Source organism: Argentina silus (genome assembly GCF_951799395.1).
Source record: "Argentina silus genome assembly, chromosome: 10".
Lineage (NCBI taxonomy): Eukaryota > Metazoa > Chordata > Actinopteri > Argentiniformes > Argentinidae > Argentina > Argentina silus.
In genome coordinates this window covers 20,359,337-20,380,148 of record NC_139664.1, presented here as the reverse complement: position 1 = coordinate 20,380,148, position 20,812 = coordinate 20,359,337, and the positions used below count along the sequence as shown (strand labels likewise).

Genomic DNA, 20,812 nt, shown 5'->3' with positions numbered 1-20,812 from the left:
GCCACATATCCTTGGCCTCATTTGTTTGACACGTTGAGAGAAGAAGCAGTATCATTGCAGGCACTTGTAACATGACAGGATCTACATCTACACTGCCAATGTTTTATAAAAGGTAACATTTGTCAGACCCATCAGCCACCTCCTTTGAGTAGATGGCAAAAGAGATGTAGTGAAGGGTAAACACAAGCTCCATTTACAGCCTTCCCCTTCATCTCAGACTGGGCGATAAAATTCTCTCAATAATTATGATAAACTGAGCCATGATAACAATAAATTATTAGACAAATATTTTCAATACAAACTTGTTTAGTTTTCCCTCAACCTAGGCTACAACATCAGAGTTCTGTCTGTGGCAAAACGCAGCGAACAATGGCAATTGTTTCTCCAAGGACACTTAGCCACCCAGTTTATCATAAGAACTGTCCAACATTTTACCAAAACATTTAAAAAAGTAGCCAGTTCTTGCCCTATACATGAACATGTTTGATAAGCAACATTATTTTATCATGAAGCCTTTATGATGACATTTTTAAAAGATGTGGTTGGTTGTGCCAGCTACACAGCTGTCTTGCTAGAGGTCTTAGGCCTGTTGATTTAAGTGACAATTTTCCAGGAGGGTCTCTTTTTAAAAATGGTATGCATTCAGAATAACAGTGACCTCTAGGTACAGACCTTATGCCTATTTTTGGTTGCCTGGTAATGCCTTGAAACATTTTGGTTCTCTTCAATGTTCTGAAAATAAATAAATGGTATGATTTTTAAACCACAATGAACCCTCTGGATTATTCAGGCTATAGTCATGAGCAGAAAATGGTCTTCAAACTCTATATCGAGCATAATTATAATCGTGATAATTATCGTTGTCGGGCAATATAAGAAAATTAATTGTGTTTTTTGGCCATATTGCCCAGCCCTTTATTCATCTGACAATAAGAACTTCACTAATAGGGTTGATTGTTATAAAGTATTGTATACCATCACTGGTAGGTTTCCTGCTAATGTTAGCTACTTTGCTTGTTAATTTACCAGCCAATATAACAATTACTTATACATTACTACATTTGGCTAATGGAGGCATTACTTCTGCTTTTTTTTTTTTTACGTTTAAAACATTGAAATGGTGAAAAGACTGTCCCTAAATATGAGAGCAGTTTGAAAAGTACGCCTCAAATTCTAGCGTTTTCCATGAGTGTGGTCCCTCAGTGTCACCAGGGGATCTGATTTTAATACACCAATGTCAACCAAGTACACCTCAATCACATAAACCAATAGTATCAATTGTTCACATTTTACATTCCTACCGTTTTAGCTTGGGCCTATAGAGAAATAGTAGAATACGGCTACCTGTTCTGTAGGCATTATTCTCTCTATTCAGCTCAGTTCAAGAGAAAAGTTTGCTCCAGTTTATTGTCTTGTTAGCCAGCTTATGCTACAATGTTGGTATTATACTAGAAGAGTCATGATTCACAAGCATTTGAATCGTTTGGTAACAATTTACATTAAATCCACCTACGTTAATCATTGATAAACATGATGTAAAAATAAAGGCTCTCATAATATATATATATATATATATATATAAATAATTATAATGCTGTTTAAAACAGGGAAAATAATATTAATAGGGGCACGAGTAACATTACACTGCACTAAAACAAAAATATGATGCACTAAAAAAGTAAATATGATGGACATGTTAGACCATTCCTCTTCTGGTCTAATAATGCTCTGTTACATCATGTTTACCTGGGTGTTTATGAATGGAATGTAAATCATTACCAGTAGTTTTATAATTTTCTGCATTATGACAGTCACTGCTCGTCTATAATAGATTATATGCAACAGAAAGAGTTGTGCAATTCTTCTGACATAATCGTAATACTTCATTGAATGCATGTCAAACCACTAAACTTTGGCTGGATAATTACAATGGAGCTATACATGTAGCTGTACCCATTATGCCTAGATTTAGAGTGTGACACAACCATTCTTGCCTAAAGGCCGATTCATGCTTCATTGACCAGAACGCAACCAGGGGTCTGCATGGGTTCGAAGGTTGCGGTCGTGCACCTCTCTCGATTTCCTGATGAGCGACCGACCGCATAGATGTTGCACACCATTGATTGGTTGGTCAGTGAATGGAGGCGGAGCTAAAGTAGTCTGAGACTACTGGAAGAAGATTCGGGACGAGTTTTGTGAATGAAAAGAAAGCTGGAGAAAAGAAAAGTGGAGCTGCGGCTGGGAATCAAACAAAGCCAAGCTTCTTCGTTTATGCTCTCCTGGCTGGAAGTTGTCATAAAGCACTGGGAGACCGAGAAAACTATCCTGAGGTAAATATAGGCAGCCTTTGTTTACTAGCTTTGTTTGTTAACGAGCCACTAGCCTACAGTACAGTCTGACTTCTGCTACCCTACTTTGACTGCAGCTGTTCTCAATTATGTAATCAGTAATATGAAAGCCAAATTATACCACTGTGCACAGTAGGATACGCAGAAGTATGAATTACAGAGTGCTTATGTGCATGTAGAGGCCTTTAGGTGACAATGCTTTGGGCATCAGTGTGTTGGTTTGCTACACAGAGCTATTCATTATTTAAGGCTTTACCGCCATGTTACAAGGTAGAGTTTAATAGCATGACACTGTGCAAGACTTATGGGGCTTCATCAACATTCCTGAAGCCAAATACCACAACAAAAATGCAGTATTAGCAATTTTGTTATGCTTTAAGTTGGACTGAAATCAAAGCCTCAACACTTTTTTTTCCCGTTGTAATTCTTGTCTGTCAAAGTTTGTTACATATTTAAGCGGTTTTTTCTGAGTGCAATTCCTGACATCATGAATTACTTGTTGCACACACACCCATCATGAAAAGCACTGGTGAAGTGAGCGCTCTCCTTGTTAACAAGCCTGCCTCCTGCTCCAGCACAAGATACATGATAGGTACCAACAACCTAGACAGTAGTTTACCAGCTAAGTAAGCTAATCGCATGAACTATATCTCCCTACTGCTAGACATGTCTACAGATTTAAAAAGGTGAATAATGTTGTTTTGGGCTTCGCTGCCCTCTTTGGCCACATTGTAAAAGTATTTATGGTGTGATCTAATCACTACTGGTCAATCGCAGCCATTCAGCACTATTTTGAGGCTCAAATCTACATACTGGACCTTTAAATCACTTTTTATTTGAAAACATTTCAAAACGTTGTTTGTCCTCTGTTGCACCGAGATATCGAAGACGCATAACTCATTTTCAGTCTGAGAAAATCTGCTTAGCAATCTTCTTTTGGGCTAATTTACATATGCTAAATTCAATATCTGCACATTTTCTATACTGAGATATACATGCATAACAAGGAGTCATTTCAGGCAGACTTTAGTGCAATTCAAATGTCTCCTATACAAACCTGCCATGAGAGAGATGCGTCTAATCTGAATGAACATCAGGACATACTTTTGTGGGCGCTCCTCTGCATGGCTTTGGTTTTCAACCAAACTCCTCTCAAACACACCTCAAATCTACCTTTTTACTGTGTCTTCTGTGCAGTGTGTGATGACAAACACGAAAGCTAGTATTTGAAAAAAAATAAAAATTCCCCAGAACAGTGCTCCTTTCTGCCTTTAGTTAGGGGTCCAGTCAAAGACCTAGTAGGCAGTGACCAAAGTGTCGGTGTCAAAGGTAATGACATTGAATGTGCCAGACCAGTCTGACCCACCTTCGGTGATGCAGCAGGTGAAGCAAATCCATGCCATCATGATGCACAGTGGACAGAAAACAATAAAACCCAGACAGTGTGGACAGCCAAAAACCCAGTGAACTCAGACAGGGAACTCAGAGAGCACAGACAACAGCCAAGTCTTTCTTTTTTCTTTTTTTTCCTTCCTTCATTTGGTACAGAGAAACATTCACAAATACAGATGGTGTGTGTGCGAGTTAGTGTGAGAGAGAGAGAGCAGTACAGTACAGATTGGAGAGTCGCCCAGACAGGAGGTTGAAAAAAGACCATAACCCAGAAACAGCCGGCATACTGGCTGTAATTGTGCCGGTGACAAAGGGAGAGGGAGAGCAGAAATCGAGACAAAGAGAAAGAGACAGGCACTGGTGACGAAGGGGAGGGCATGGAGTCTTTCTCTTGAGACACTGATCAGGAATGAGTCACAAACAGAAGGAAGGAGAGAGCGGGGAAGAAGAGGGAGAGAGAGGGAGAGAGAGAGAGAGACCGCAACCGTTGTGGCAGTTCAAGTAGACCAAATTGGAATGGTCAAACCCATGACCGCATTCAGAGTGCATTGGGCGAGTTTTCCAGAAATCTAACGAGTCCATTTTATCTGAAATAAAGAGAGTGAAGCAACAGCCATTTTAAACACTGATGTTCACATGAACAAATGAATCCAACACACCATGGTTATCGTTATCATGGGTGTCAAGGGGAATAAACTCACGACAAACAGGAAAGCCCATGCAGCACCAAAACCACACACACACACACCATGCAGGAGCTGTGTTAAGTGTTTTACACCTCCGGGGTACTCAAACTCAAAAGGGACTGAGACCATACCAAGTGCTAGGAGAGCACAATACACAAGAACGCATCTCAACCTTGTCAAGTCTCCTTCCAAACTCTGTGTCCTTGTTTCCCATCCTTTACCTGCACTGATTTCAAAGAGCAAGGCAAGCCTGTACACATTTAGATCAATGCTGATGAAGGAAAGGAGGTAAGGAAAGAAAGACTGCTCATGTAGCCGATATCTGACTAAATTGCTGATGGGCATGTACGGCTGAATGACCCTGCATGCGAGACTGAGCTAGACTAGACTAGTCAACCACAGACCTACATTCTGACAGACAACCTGACTAGGTCTTTGCGTAGGTTAATGTTGTGTGTGCTATGGGAGTCGCTGTGTCTACTTCTCAGCTGCACTGATCCTACCTGGGTCTGAGGATCACTGTTTGTGCCTCGTGTTGTGCCTTCGCCATGGTGACAGCCCGTGGCAGTTACATTGCAGAAGTGAGCGAAAAGACACAAGGGGGAAGCTGAAGGTCCCTGAACACGCCTTCCCACCGCAACAGGTTCACTTGTGACCACTGTGTGTGTGTGTGTGTCACAGTACTCAATTTACTCTGAGTGAAATAAGAATGTATGTGAATTGCAGTGTCAGTTGTCACATCTAATAACACACAAATATGAGTTTGGCGCATGCATGTGTGAGTGGGTACCTATCGGAATGTACGAGTCAATACAATATCTAATATTGTAATACAATATCCTGTACAAACACTGTGAGGATACCACAGCCCATTCTACTGCATTAGTTCCCTAGCAACTGAACCTGTTCCAATCCTTCAAGAGAGTTGACACCTGTGTCCCAAATATCAAACACCTGAAAATGGTAACTGCATCACACTGTTAACACCACATCGCACACCGAAGTTCACCCCACGGCACACGCACACACAGGTAAGACCTAAGCATGGGTATTTACATGGAGGTCATGTCATTGAGGGCATGGTCCAGCTCCTCACTAATGGCCTTGTACTTCAATTTCTGTGCATAGAGCTCATCTGTGGAAGCACAGAGAGGAGAGAGGGATGAGGAGATGTAGACCAGGAAGAAAAGGAGAATGAAGGAGAGAAGGCAAAAGGGAGAGTCAAGTTTGAAAACGCCACCCTATCACAACAATACTGTGAAACCAGACATAGGATGGTGGGACAAGGGAGATAAGAGGGAGGGAGAAGGAGAGAGAGACAGAGGCCTACCTTCCAGGTCGTCGATGGTCTTCTCCAGCTTGGCCACTGATCTCTCAGCAAACTCAGCACGGGTCTCAGCCTGTGTGACAATAACACAGCCTTTCAATACAGAGAGCAAGGGAAATTCACTTAACTCAAACTCAAACAAATGTAATAACACGCAAGAGTCGCATCACAGTTCTGAATGACATGGGAACATCGAGTATTTCCCATTGGGCGTTCGACTTTTGCGTTACTTGTGTTCCAGCAGGGACCAGGTTGGGTAGAACCTCACCTCCTTGAGTTTGTCGGTCAGGATCTTGATCTCCTCCTCATACTTGTCCTCTTTCTGGGAGTACTGTAGTGGGGAGGGAGGGAGGGGAGAGAAAGAAGAGCCCATTAGAGAACCACACGTTTGGGACACAAGGGAGTCCTAAAGGCATATTGAGGACGATTCTACACTACAGAACGCTCACAGAGGGATGCATTGTGTAGAAGAGATTATTCATTCTCATGAAGGAAAAAGGAGCAACAGCTTGACCACATTTCTATTTGGAACGCTCAAAAGGGCGGCATAATACTGAAAAAGACCCTGCTGTCCAAATGAAAAGAGAAGAGACTGAACTGACAAATTATACTCAACATCAGACAGAGGCTCAAATCTTAAAAACGAAATGGGGAAATATGCATCTCTTATATCAAGTAACGGCTAGTTGGCATGGTCCAGGCCACAAGCACTTCTCCATTTATGTCTAGCCATCTTTTCCACCTCTTGGTCTAGCTGTGTCAAATCAAGAGTGGAGGGGTGGACATCTGTGACTGTAATGAGGAACAGATACTGACCTGCTGAGAAAAACCCTTTGGGGAAGAGTCCTATGCTAGAGTCCTATTCTGCATATTTGAGATTCTCAAACCTCTTTTTTGAGAGAGTCTGGTGGTCAAAAAGCTTTGAATGTGGCCGCTGTGTATTTGGAGTATGTGTTTGTGTTGGAGGGGTTTGCCGGTGGCAACTCCACCCACTTATCCAGCTTTGTTGCGATTGTGCTGTTTGAGGGCAATGGGAAAGCAGGGGTTTGTCGAGCTGTGGAAGCTTTTTTAGAGAACCAACGGGAAGGTGAACTGATCAACATGACTCAACCTCATGCTTTAGAAGTTGAGAGAAACAAACATCTAATTTGGCTAGAAAAAGCTGAGCAGGGAGAAAAAGAGAAGAAGATTAAACAAAAACAAGCTTCTCTGGTCGGGTGACATCATTGGCAGACAAGTCGTTATGGGAGTTTGCTGAAAAGGCCTCTTTCTCTGAGCTACAGAGTGCTGGTGTTGTCGAGTGCAGTGTCGTCACTCTGGAATGGGGGGTTTAGGAGAAGTGTGTGGGGGGGGTTGCATTTTTGCAGCTGCACAGTGAGGGTGTGGCCTACTATCCAGCAGAGTTTGAGGATTACGCCATAGCAACAGACAAGCACAGAGCAAACTCCCCTGCTGTAGTTCTAGCTAGCCTCCCTCCAGGGAAATGCCTTAAAACCAGTCATGGACCTGAGAAGGGAGAGAGGAGTTGATGTCGAGTTGAGGAAAAGAGTCCTGTTGAGGAACCGTGTTCTCACCGTGAGAAATGAGAGGCGGTGGAGGCTTTTGGTTGGTCAACCCTCCTTTTAATGGCAAAAATATGAGATTACTTTTGTCATGTGACAACTTCTGCGCCTTTAAACATCCTGAGATTGAAAAAAATCTGTCAAGTCTTTCACATGGCATTCTGTTGTCCAGGTTGACAAACTTTGTAGAGCTTTTCTTGAGCTATGCTGCCCTTCCTGTAAATTGACATGAGTTTGTAGTTATCTAGACATCCCTGAGGTTGGAAGTCTGATTGGTTTGTTTTGCGCTGGCCTCGTCCAGAGCTCAGCCTGTGTTGTGGTACACATGCATGAGGTTGCACAAACAGGAACCAAACAGGTTCTGGGACATTTTGAAATCCCACGGGCCCATGAAATGGGTGGGACAACAATGCCAGATAGACATCTTTACAAGGCAAACAGATGTCTGCCACTACTACTTCAATAGATAATCTAACATCACGCAGCATTGCTGAACATGAACTTTCATCTCAATTTAGTGAGATGAAATTGTAATTTTATGATTTTTCTTTTTAGATATATATACACACACACGATACAAATTATAGCTCTAAAATGGTTACTTGTTGGTGAAGACACTTGGCTTGTATGGCAACCACTAAGACTCAAATCAATTATCACATTTCATAACATAAAATGTCATGCAGAACTAATGACAAAAACAATACTGTCCACTCTAGAAGCCAACCACACTTTTGGAATTGTGGTAATAATAAATGGCATGCACACAGAAAACATCCAGGGTTATACTTAAATAATAATTTAATTCATGACATTGATGCAATGTCAGTAAACAACCTCAATATGAACGTTGGGACAACAAGGACAGTCAGCAACACTCCTTTTTCATTTCAATTCCAGTAAAATATATTCTTCACGGCACCACAGTTTTAGTTGGTCACTGGACCTGTAGTTCTTTCCAGGACTGGACTGGATGTGGGTTACTTTTGCAAAAGCATGCAAGCCCCCCCCCTCCCTTTTTCACTTCCTCCTACCTTCTCAGCTTGGGCCTCCAGGGACTTTAAGTTATTGGTGACATTTTTCAGCTCCTCCTCCAACTCGGCACATTTGCTGCAGTTTTTTCGTAATTTTTTGGCCGGTTTCGTTTAGGGTGTATATATATTTTTTTTAGGGTTAGGGAATGAGAGAGAGGGTGGAAAGGGGAGGGAAAGATAGAGGGAGGGAGGGAGTGAGGGGAGGAAAATTGGGGGGCAAAGGTTGAGGGATAAGGTGTGTGTGTATGTGTGTGTGTGTGTGTAGGGGGTGGGGGGAGGTAGAGACAAAACAGACGGGAGAGATTTACTACGAGAAAAACCAGAGGAGAAAGGCATGAACTTTAACCTCTTGTAGACTGGCCCAGCAGGGAACCCAGACCTCAGCCAGTCTGCTCCAAACAAAATAGTATACTGATGATAAAAATAAACACATTGACTTACAGTATGACTAGAAATCCATTGTAAATTAAAAAAATATATATATCTGTGTTCAAATCCTGTCAGCAAACTTGGAATATGGAGCACATTTAGGTCTCAATGAAGTTGGTGAAATTCATGCAAACGGTGTTTGTGAGGCGAGAGGCGAGAAGGAGCACACAAGAAGGGGGAGAGGATCGCGGAAGCGGCAGCTGTACGACTAGTTGGGCCATGCAGTCAGATGAGTGCAGGAGACTGTGGTGTTAGCACGAGCAGGAGGGCTGAAAACCCCTGCTGTTGTGACCCCCTATCCTGACTCCAGAGGGTCCTGCTTAGGGACAACCACAACGGAGACCCTGGGTCAAAACCCTTCGAGGGTCCCTGTTAGGAACCATCGATGTGTCCCTGTGGAGGAAGTGAGGAAGCAAATGGAGGCAGTACCTTGTCCTCAGAGGCCTGCAGGCTCTTCAGTGATTGGTCGAAACCCCTCAGCTGTTCCTCGAACCTCCGGACTTTGCTGTTAGTGAGGGGGGTGACATGACACAGAAGCGCATGCACAGAGAAAGAGAGAGAGAGAGAGAGAGAGAGAGAGAGAGAGAGAGGAGTGTAGGGGCACGAGTGACATGTCGGTATGTTAACCCCAGGACACATGCAGACAACAAGTATATATACGTATAGGGAGAGAGAAAGGGACAGATTGGATACTGTTATGGTCCTGTTAAAGCATTCCCACTTTTATGCTGATGGACTCATTACACGAGCATTGTCACAAAAACACTATGCTAACGTCCTACTGTAGTGATACCATATTGAAGCACTAGCTCAAACATGACAATATCTCTTAAATTGCTGCCAAATAAATACAGCTTTAAATCATCATCAAGATAAATGCCTCCAGTTAATTAGGGGGCAATTAACGCCTTCAATGGAAAATCTCCAAGACGATGTCAAGGATATCATAAAAGTGGGCGTGCAGCTACCACTAGCGATGTGAGGAGAGCTGTGATGTGAGCGGATGCGTCATGCGGTCAGGCAAAGCCCGGGGCAGCCCATGTCGGGGGCCTTAACTGGGGGGCGGGGGGTGCTGCTGGTTGCAGAGTGGAGTTACGACCATGCAAAGGTGTGGAAGAGACCCACAGTGGCTCCAAAGACCACCAGCCTGTGTGTCTGTGTGTGTGTGTGTCTCTGTGTGTTTCACGGCTGAAGGTGTGTGACGCTTTGAGCAAGATTGATTACGTGTGTGTTTGCGTGGTGCGCTTAGGCTCTTGTTCACGCATTGGACTAAGAAGTGCATGATTGTATGCGTGTGGCGGGTGGTATACATATGTTACATATGTGTGTGTCTGTCTGAGTGAGTGTGTGTGTGAGTGAGAAAGTGACTCACGCTTCAGCCAGCTCTGCCCTCTCCTCTGTACGCTCCAGGTCGCCTTCAATGATCACCAGCTTACGAGCCACCTGGAGGGAGAGATAGAGAGATAGAACAGGAGGGAGTGAAAGGGAGGAGAAGAAACTATAGAAAGCAGGGAAGTTTTGGGACCCTCTTCTAAGCCAGCTGTGTGTGTGTGTGTGTGTGTGTGACATGTTAGCGGGGTGTTTATGAGCTCACCTCCTCGTACTTGCGGTCAGCCTCCTCAGCGATGTGCTTGGCCTCCTTCAGCTGGATCTCCTGCATCTCCATCTTCTCCTCATCCTTCAGGGCCCTGTTCTCAATCACCTTCATGCCCCTGAGAGAGGGAGAGGGAGAGAGAGAGAAAGATAAGTGTGAGAGAGAGAGAGAGAAACAGAGAGGGTGAGAGGTAGAGGGGAGAGAGACCGGGAGGGGGAGAGAGATGGGGACAGGCTGTCTAAAGACACTGCCTCTTAATTGGTTCACATTCATTCACATAGCATCAACATGTATATTCTTGGGGGGGCCGGACCCAATACTGACTGGGTGATTACAATGCCGACAAGGTCGGTCGGCCCCAGCGTCTCAGAGACAGATCCTGTCAGGTCTTCTGGCCTTTCCTCACCAAAAAGCCACTAAGCTTTTATGTCCGAAACAATGACAGGATGTCTCAGCTGTGTGTGTATGCATGTATGTATATACCAGTAATATCCCATGTAGCGTTTCCCCTAGCATGAGTCCCTATATGGAGCGCCTACAGCTACAGATGTTCTGTTCTATTGGTGGGGAACTCCCTCTCCCCCCAGCCTCTGGTCTGCTGATATCAGATCCTTATGGTGGGAGGACTAATGCAGACCAGACATGAGGAGGGGTGCTGACAGGGAGGTCAGAGGGCACTGCGTGTGTGTGTGTGTGTGCACAAGTCACAAGGGTAACTGTATACTGTATGCCATGGGCTATATATCCACTCACACACACACACACCTCCCTGCTCTGAAACCCCGAAAGGAAGTCAAAATCTCCCTCACAGGGAATCAGGAAGTGGCGTCAGGGGAAGTGAAGTAACACAAAGGCTGTATGTACGTCTTGAACGTCTAAAAGAGGCGCCCTCTCCTTTCCTCCATTCACACTGCTTTCATTGCTCCCCTCTCTTTCCAGGTCAGTGCAGATGGAGGAGAGAAAAGAGGAGACTATTGAGACTACTATCTAGACTATAGCACTCTCCCGGCGATTCCGGTCTGTGTGAAAGAGCGTGCGGGGAGAGGCCCACCTCTCGCTCTCGTCTGCGGCCTTCTCTGCCTCCTCCAGCTTCTGCAGAGCGGTGGCCAGTCTTTCCTGGGCCCTGTCCAACTCCTCCTCAACCAGCTGGATACGCCTGTTGAGGGAAGCCACCTCTGCCTCAGCCTGGGAGAGGGAGGGAGACAGATGGGAAGGAAGAGAAAGGAAGGGGGGGAGGGGGGGGGGAGAAGGGGATACAAAGAGGTAGAGAGAGGAGAAGGGATGTCATTTACAACGTGCTCACACACACCCAGCCCTATTTAGAGGCCTCCTTCAGAGAGTAGGTGTACTGTACCATTACAACACAAGGAGAAATCTCTGATTTATTTGGCACCACCACGCGTCTCAGACTATCACAGAAATACACACATACAGGCTCCCTCAGCCTTCGAGACCTCAGCCACTATGATGTAACAAATACTCATACTCTCACAGACACCCCCACACACATTTTTACAGGATACACCTCCCTCTCAGCCTGCATGCGTGGGAGAGAGAGAGAGGGAGGGAGAGATAGGGAGGTGAGCAAGGACTGGAACAGAGCTTGGAAAGCGTGTACGCGAGTGTGTACGACGGCCTTTTCGTAATGGCCACCAACCTGTCACATTTTATCATCATAAACGTTTGACACACACACCCCCCCACCCCTGACTGATGTGCTTGTGTATTGGACAGACATGCCAGTGGACTCTATGGGCCTGAATGGCACTAATTGGGCCGGCCAGTCTAGATGAGAATGTGCCTGCCCTGACTGGGTAATGGCACAGAAGGGCAAAGGGGAGAGAAAGGAAGAGACAAAGCGACAAGAGCGTGAAACCGAGATGGACGAGGGGAAGGTTAAAGCACTTGGAGTGAATAAATGTTTCAGTGCCGTGGAGAGACTTGACTCGATCTCCTTCCCCTCTCCTTCCTTCCCTCCCTCCCTCCCTCCCTCCACTTCTCAATGCCTTGGAGCAAAGGAAGAATGTGTGTAAGGAGAGAGAATGAGAGAACGAGAGCGGGATAGAGGTCACAGAAAGTAGTGACACGGATAGGAGGCTTAAGCAGCCTCGGATAGCCAGGGCCAGATGGACTGACCAGTAACCTACTGTTACAACTGCTTTATGGCACAGCCAGGGCTAGGACTTAGCATGTTTACAGTATACTGATTTAGTTTCTACAGTCTTCTAGGCTTATTGTTTACAAACTTTAAGCTAATCTGTGAAAGACCCGAGACACAGGCTACGCAAGCTAGACAGATCGATGCCATGTTACTGCCTCTGAGTAAACCACTTGTCCATTCGTGGTGAGGTGAAGATTCGGATCCGAGTTACTGCCAATGAGAGGCCAACAAAGAGTCATAATGCTTTGCTTTCAGATCGAAAACATAAAAGGACCGATTTTATATATGGCTTTAGGCAAGACGACTGTCTGTCAGACCGTGACAATGCAAATCTAACTTGAATGTGAAAAGAAATGGCGGCACACTCGGGCCAACAAACAAACAGAGGATGCAGCATAAGACAATCAACAACCCCCTCTCGCAGACAGTGTGTCCCGAATGCACACAATACACACACACAACCCAACGGCAACCTGCTGTTACTGCCTGAATGACCAACTTTGGCGCACAAATTGAAATACCGTTGCCATGGCACTGCTATGCAAGTTTGACAGCCTGCACGAGCAATGGCCCTCTCGCCAACGTGGGCCATCGCCATAGAGATATGCAAATCTGCACCCCCTCAACAGCCCTGGCCCCTCCAGATCACTCAAACCCTTGCAATATCACACTCAGTCACCATAGTTTTAGCATTGTTAGCTAGCTCCATTTCCTATGTATGAGCAAGTGGGTTTCACAATGGTCAGGCGTACTGGAAGTGTCCATTGTTGCATCATTCTCATTAGATTACTGAAAGAGTCTTGGAGGGCATGCATTTGGTGTTGTGCTTGAAATGCACTTCAACATGAAAGTTCACCAAGACCCATCTCCATTTTTTCAGCTTTACAAAAATTAAAGTTGTACTTGTTAGCCTGGGTGTCCATCTCCTGGCTTTGGGACACAATTTTGCACATTAAAAAGCCAGATAGATGCGGAACTATGCAGGTAAATAGATCAGGTGTGGTCTACTTGTAGTCTTTCAGAAACAGGTGGCCAAATGACAATTGTTCAACTCCTAGGCCAAGGAAGATTTGACCTGCGAAAAAGGGCCAATCATTCTTTCTCAATGGACTTCCTCTTAGGTCATCAATTGTTTTTTTTTTTTAAAGCAACCAACATTTGTCATTCATTGTCATTTCCTTTGCCACTCGCGCCAAAAAATGCCTCTCAACAATCAGTTTGTAAGCACACTTCCTGTGTCACCACAGGAGCCTCACGATGTCACTGGCTTTGAGCACAGGAGGGCAGGCCTGCGTTTCACACTGTGGTCCAACTTGACAGACACACTGTCCATGGGTATTTATTCAGCTCTGGCAGTGACATGTATTGAAATAGGTGCATCTATAGTAAATAGTAACGAAATATAAGACAATTGTGTAGCTGTAAACCACTTTTAAGCCGCTGAGCCAAAGACTGTAATGTAGCGCATATCAGTGACAGAACATGCTCATCTGGCATGAGTCTTATCACAGGGGGAAAGGGGAAAAACCATACGGACATACAGATATGGCTCTGCAGCATCAGTACGCGTGCAGTTCTACAGTCAACTAGAGAATGGTAACTGGGGTCTGTGCCAAAGAGGTCGGCCATAAAACCGCAATAAAAAGCGCAGTAAATGTTGCACTGTGGCAAGCTGCCGCTTACATCACTACAACTCTGCTTGAAAAGATGGAATCTGGCAGGTTGTTGAGTGCTGAGCCTAGAGGCAAACATCTGAAATTTCAATGAAACGAACATTGCAGGGGAGACCAAATGCATAAGGCTAAAACTATTCAATGAATTTCACCTATGTGGTCATTATTCAGAAGTATTGAGCAACTTTCAATGGCGGATAGACAACATGCGATGAACATTGCACAAACAAAACGTATTCAGTAGAACATAGCATAGGGAGCATTCTAGTCCAGTTGAATCAGATGAAGGCAGACAAGACAGTCAAGAATATGTTAAGTAGCCAGGCAATGGTCTTAGAACCTCAAAGTAAAAAAAGTAAAGTAGCTAGCAATTGGTCGGCTATCTGAACGACATACAAGGCCAGGCGTGGCCGATGGTGAGACTAGAGGATGACTTTACCTGCTCCCTGGACCGCTTCTCCTCTTCAACCTGTCTTTGCAAGATTTCGGCTCTCTCTTCAGCTTCGTCCGCCTGTTGCTGCAAAACTTTAATTTTTCGCTTCACCGCCTCGATGCTATTAATTCCGGCCATTTTTGTAGTTGATGAAACTTGCAAAGATTATTCTGATAAATGTGGTTGTTTCAGATAACTAGCTGGTGCAGGATGCAAGTCGTTCCGGTTGGATTGGTTGCAAGCTGGCGAACGTTGATTCCCCGACTAGATGTTTTCCCGAACAGACACAGCAACGCCCCGTCAACGAGTCCAAACTGGAAATCAGGACAGAGCCTTTTTCTTTCAATCTCTACTCAACACTGTGTATGCTAAAAGCTTGCAGCAAGACTAAATATATATATACAGTATGCAAATTCAATGGGCATAAAATGTTTTACCCCCACGATTGACCAAAACCGACTGAATTATTCTCGTCTTAACTGTAAACCAAACTTTTCACCTCGATGTGTCAATGAGAGGTAGCTAGCTAGTTAGCAGTAGCGGTTAAAGAAGTACATGCTTTCGGTCCAAATCATAGTTCCTAGACAAGAAAAAGTATGACTTACTTTCTAAGGAAATGATACGAGCGGTTGTTACAATGATCTATGTAAGACTAACACACAAATTACACCGAATTAAGAAGGAAATTGTGCAAAAGAAGGTGGTTGATCGGTGTCTCTCCCTCTCCCCCTCTGTTCAGTAGCCTCGCTCTTCTCTTCCTTATTTCAGCACACTTCCGCTCTGCTCCGCCCTGTCAAAGGGGAACTGACGCACGATGTCCTCCCGCCACCTGGATCATTTGACTGATCACTAACCTGCTACATAGTTACCAAGCTAATATAACCACTTTTATTCAATTGCCAAATGCATCTCGTAGTTTTTTTAAAATGATAATCTCTTTGGTTGAATGCTCGAGGCAGAGATTCAAAACTGAGGGGAGCCCTTTTTCAAGAAGAGGTAGCTAACGCGTTTACCATCAGCTTATCGCCTCTGCTACTGGTGTCTGAATCGTTCATATGATGTCATGATGGTGAAGTAAGGTGGTGTGAGGTTTGACCTCAAAACGGTCAACTACGGTCTATCTCTTTGGTGTAGATAAAGTTAGCCTAACGTCTCACTCTCACTCTATCTCTATAAAAACCTAGGATCTCTCTGTATCGTTGTTCGTTAGCCACTTTCGTCAGTACCAGACCAACTGTGCTGTCTGCATTGTCATAGCCTAACAGTAACCAGGCCCAGTGCTTGGCTCGCTGGCTGCCCCTTATGCTCCACCATCTGTCCAAGCTGGCAAGGGAGCAGTGGGCGGTGTTATTAGTGTGAAGATGGACGCATATTGCCTTGGCCTGTCAAGTCTGTTGGCTGGAGACCATGTTTTTATGCCCAAGCTGACACATCTTTATATATATTGTAAAGAGACTGTAAAGGCTACATTGTGTCATAAATCACAAAACATATTACCCTAAAGATTCTATATTTAGATACTTTACTCTATCCTTTTCATGCATCTTGAAATGTGTATCCTGGACAGCAGGTTGTGGACTTGGGAATGGCCACAATCACATGTAATATCCTAGTCGGACCACTAGATGCCCCCGGTGTCACAGTTATTTTGTATAAGCGAGGCCAGGGGACCATGTCCCATTCCTGAAGTGTGTTACAAAAGCAATATTTGTCTTTGACTCCAGATTTTTTTGGGGGCATATGAATGTAGGGTGACATGTATACATGCTAAATTGTATTTCATGTTTAGTTCATTGTCTTCCTCGGCCTCAGTGCAGAGGGAGTCACACTGTCTGACTTGAGACAAATAAGGGACAGAGGACAAATAGGGCTAAAAGTGGATAATCAGAATTAATTTGATTAAGGTGAAAGTTTCTTTAGCACCACTAGAAAACATGCTGATAAAGAAGCATGTTTTTGTCCCTGACAAATAGGCAACATATCTCACTACTCATCAAATGAAGTGTCAAAAATAAGATAAGATTTCAAGTGATGAAACATCCTTCACTTCTACTGGAAGTAGTTTTCAAGCCTATCTCAAATGAAGAGTTTGGAAATGCCTTGCAACTACTGTACATTAGATGAGAAACTAATTGTGTGCCACACGCGCATCTCCAAATCCAATGTTCTAGGACACTTAATTGAGAGTTTATAAACCAACAAACCAGCAACCCGATCACCCAGATCCCTAATCCACAGCAATGGAGCAGTTGACACCTCACAGTACGACTCCAGGGTGGATTACACCAGTCTGGAAGTGCCAATAACCTTTGAACCGGAGTAGTTTGAAGGTGTAACAGTATGAATCATCCCCCCCCACCTCTCCCCAGTCACTGGGCACACAATGATGACAGGAATAATAACAGCAGTGACATGGCCAGGCTGAGAGCTCTAATCCCCTGCTGGGTGCAGGGTGGAGTGACACACTATCCGAATCAATTCCACCCACTCTTCTGGACTTTGAGAGGCTTGGCACAGAGATGCCAGAGCAGGGGGTGATTGGTTGGTGAGGGTGGGGGCCAGAAGGGATTTGTGTATAGCTTATGGTGGCCTTTTTTCTTCTTGTGCGGTATCAGGTTACACATCGCCACACGTTGTGTAAAAGAGCTTCTTAGTATGCGTGTAGATGTCACCGCCTTATTGTGCCTCTTCCCTCATTGACACCTTGTTTTCTGACAACTGAAACCACCGGTTTTGACCCTGTGATATTAAACTGGCGTTGTCCTCTTTTGCCACCAGATGCCATGCAAGCCTTGGCATCTATGCTTTGTTATCGCGCTCCTCTCAGAGGACTCTCGATCCCCTCAAGGTCTCTTCCTGCTCTCTCCATCTACTGAATAACTCAAAGTGATGGTGACCACTTTTTCACAGTTCTAGATTCAGAATCCAAACCCACTTCAACACATTGTTTTTCATCGTTGAAATACTTTTGTCTTTTGTGTTCTTGGCGCATCATTTCTTCTGCTCAGAAAAGTCATCCATTGGGCAGACAAGCTACTACCTCTCTGTCTCCTAAAATAACCCTACCTAATTGTAGATGTGAGTAGTGTTTCACATGTTATCTTCAGACTCTATCTGACAATTATATCATGGTATGAGCCAGCAGGGGTGGGGGGTCTTTTAAACCCCTCTGGTATTTTGGCATGGGAGCGCCTCCTCAGTGCTTTGCCATAACAAGGCAAACTATTACTGTGACAGGTGGGCAGCTATATTAGGGGAGCTCTGCCCTGACAAAAACTATTAATCACTGTCATGGGGCTGAAAGAGGGAGATAGAGAGAGAGAGAAGGAATGGGAAAGTCAAGAAAAACTGAAGACAGTGGAGAAAAGTAGGTGGATATTGTGGGGAGCAGAGAAAATAGAAATCGAGATGGAGGACGATGTAGGTAGAACCATAAGGTACATGATAGTGTGAGTGGGGAAACACTTGGCTGGACAGAGTTGGAGTGAAGGAGAATTATACAGTAGTCACAAAGAGGCTCCCCTCATAACTCATGACTCCACCTTGTAATGCTCCTGACACACCGCTATATTCCAGGAAATCGGTATTCATCCCACTCACCATGACGCTTCGCGCAGTTGGGACAGTCGATAACTATATCCGACGGCATGCAGACACAATGAGGCACCCCTTGTCAAAATAGACTATCTGACGATCCATGGAGACAATGTGGTGCAACAGGTGGCTACCCAACAAACTCAGATGTATGACTACTATATGTCAGACAAACCACCAAATACCTTGAGGAACTGACTCAAAGGGATACACACATTGGATGTCGACTAACATACACTGTGTTTCCTTGTATGAAATGGGAGAGTTTTGCAAGAATATTGAATTGTAATGGGTGTCAGGGAGGCACTAACACTACTTTTCAAGACTGTTCCATTCTTGTAAAAAAAAATGCTAGTGAGAATGTTATCTTGGAATGTTTGGTGCCAACATGGATTCGGTCCAACTCCAAATATATGGTGTGTCTGAGCAGTGAGACTGAGGGAATGTCAATGTGAGATTCAGGATTTGGATGTTGAAACAATAAGGAGATTCAAAAGTAATACTATGATCTATTTTCTATTCAAATAATCACAACAGCTGTGGTGGAGATGAGGGGTATGTGTGTGAGCATTTGTCTGTTAGCGAGTGTGACTGTTTTGGACGTATGTTGGGGAGGTGTGTGTGTGTGTGTGTGTTTGGTGCAATGGTGCCACTCACATCTGCAGCCTTCTTGTCTGCGACCTCCAGCTTCTCCTGGGCGTCCTTCAGGGCCTCAGAGTACTTATCCAGCTCATCCTCTGTCCCCTTCAGCTTCTTCTGCATGGCCAGCAACTCATCCTCATGCTATGTATGTGTGTGTGTGTGTGTGTGAGAGAGAGATAGGTAGAGGAGAGAGAAGGAGATGGAAAGATAAGGAGATACCAATAGATAGAAGAAACAGAGAAAGACAGTGAGAATTGAACACAGAGTGAGGAAGAGATGGTATGAGAGGACAATGATTGAGGGAAAACATATTAGCAAGATTTAGCTAGGATGTACTGTCGAGGGACATGGTTGAGGAGTGGGAGAAACACAAACAGAGAACTCATGAGGTGAACAGAGGAGTTTATGAAAGGTATATTGTAGGTATCACCAATATTATAGTTTTTCAAAGACATACTAAGGGCTGAATCCTAATTTGAGATTAGTGCATGTCATTTCAGAAGTTTGTGTATCGTGCATTGAAGCCAATGGGAGATTTGTGCAAACATCTGAGCAGCAAGCACATATTTTATGTTAGAATTCAGTCCTTTGCTAATGAGACTGTTTGTGTAAAACTGTATAGGAAAATTGTTGCTTTGGACGACAACTATGAGTCATGAGTTTGGTGCTGGGGTGAGCTTAGCACAAAAGTTCTACACACTCATGTCTTGGTCCCCAAAAAGGATGGTGCTGAGTTACAGTGTCAACGCTATAAGGTTATTAATATCCCAGAAACCATTGTCTGTTTCTGCCACTGTTCCCAACCCACTGTTAGATTCCAACCTGAGAGCAGGACAGCTGTCTCTGTGAGAAGAATGTCTGCACGGTCTTATTATAGTTTTATGGAGCATTCTGGAACACAAGGATCGCTTTCTGATCCGGATATAATATGTCTTTGTCTTTTCTGCTCTGTCTGTCAACTTATGTTTAGGCCTTAACAAATGCTTCTTCTATCTTTAACTTTCTAAAGTTTCCTGCAGATGTGAGCCTATTGATATTTTATTTTCTATGAAGTGGCTTTCTTTATTTGTTACTAAAAATCCAAAATGTCCATACTGTATATTTCAATTAAGTTAGTATCTTTATCTTAGCTTAGCTATATATACTTTATTTTATTTTTTTACGTTGACCACAATCCAGCCGGCTTCTTATTATATTTAAATAGAAATGTTTCATATTTTATATATTTTAATTATTGAAATACATACAGAATTATATAACCAGTTAACTTGTGGTTTTCGTTGGAGGTTATTATCAGCTCTTTTTATTTGCAAATTTACAAATAGTAAATATTTGTCTTATAGTCTTACCATGGCGTATAGGTCTAGATATTATTGACTATTAATTGGTAATAACATGTAGTTTGAGTACTTTACTCAAGCACTTTTTCTGTGTTAATGTTTGGCCCATTTTTACTCCAAGATTAACCTTCAGTTGACCTCCTCTTCCTCTTTGCTCTGACTAAACCTGAAGGGGAACTGTTAGCATCTTAGCAACAATTCACCTGCTTGTGTTAGCATGCTATGCTGTGGCAGGCAATGCCAAACTACAGTAATGTGCATGGTTAGCATCATTGAGTCAGCATCACCTGCCTACCTAGGCTACTTACTTATTTAGCATTAACAAGCTAAGCTAGGCTAGATGGGCCCACCTGTTTGCTCCTCTCCTCAGCTCCCTTCTTGTCGGTCTCAGATTGCTCGGCTTCTCCCAAAGCATTCTCCTTGTCCACCTTCAGCATCAGCATCTTCTTCTTGATGGCCTCCATTTTCGCAGAGTTTGGTTGGGCTCGTCAGGCGAGGAAATAGACGTGGATCACTTTGCAGAGAAGGGCTCAAGGAGGACAACTTTGAGCCCAGAGGGAGAGAGGGAGAGAGAGATGGACAGATAGAGACAGGGAG

At 44.1% G+C, this 20,812-nt stretch overlaps 1 protein-coding gene across 6 annotated transcripts in view; it reads right to left on the bottom strand.

The window, feature by feature from the left end:
* The window catches only part of LOC310810852 (tropomyosin alpha-1 chain-like), a gene marked incomplete at its 3' end in the record, with an annotated part of 25,599 nt that extends 4,787 nt beyond the window's left edge, over positions 1–20,812 (bottom strand). Inside the window, exons 1-9 of one of the 6 annotated variants that reach the window (XM_083678715.1) lie at positions 20,566–20,812; positions 18,891–19,016; positions 11,424–11,557; positions 10,373–10,490; positions 10,151–10,221; positions 8,350–8,425; positions 6,022–6,084; positions 5,757–5,826; positions 5,483–5,561 (exon numbers count right to left, since the gene is read on the bottom strand). In XM_083678715.1, coding sequence (XP_083534841.1) covers positions 5,483–5,561; positions 5,757–5,826; positions 6,022–6,084; positions 8,350–8,425; positions 10,151–10,221; positions 10,373–10,490; positions 11,424–11,557; positions 18,891–19,016; positions 20,566–20,679 — 851 coding nt within the window. In that variant the 5' untranslated portion in view covers positions 20,680–20,812. Of the gene's footprint in view, positions 1–5,478; positions 5,562–5,756; positions 5,827–6,021; positions 6,085–8,349; positions 8,426–9,207; positions 9,284–10,150; positions 10,222–10,372; positions 10,491–11,423; positions 11,558–14,645; positions 14,954–15,244; positions 15,402–18,890; positions 19,017–20,565 lie in introns of those variants that run through there. The other 5 variants (XM_083678716.1, XM_083678711.1, XM_083678712.1 and 2 more) reach the window with 5 other exon arrangements.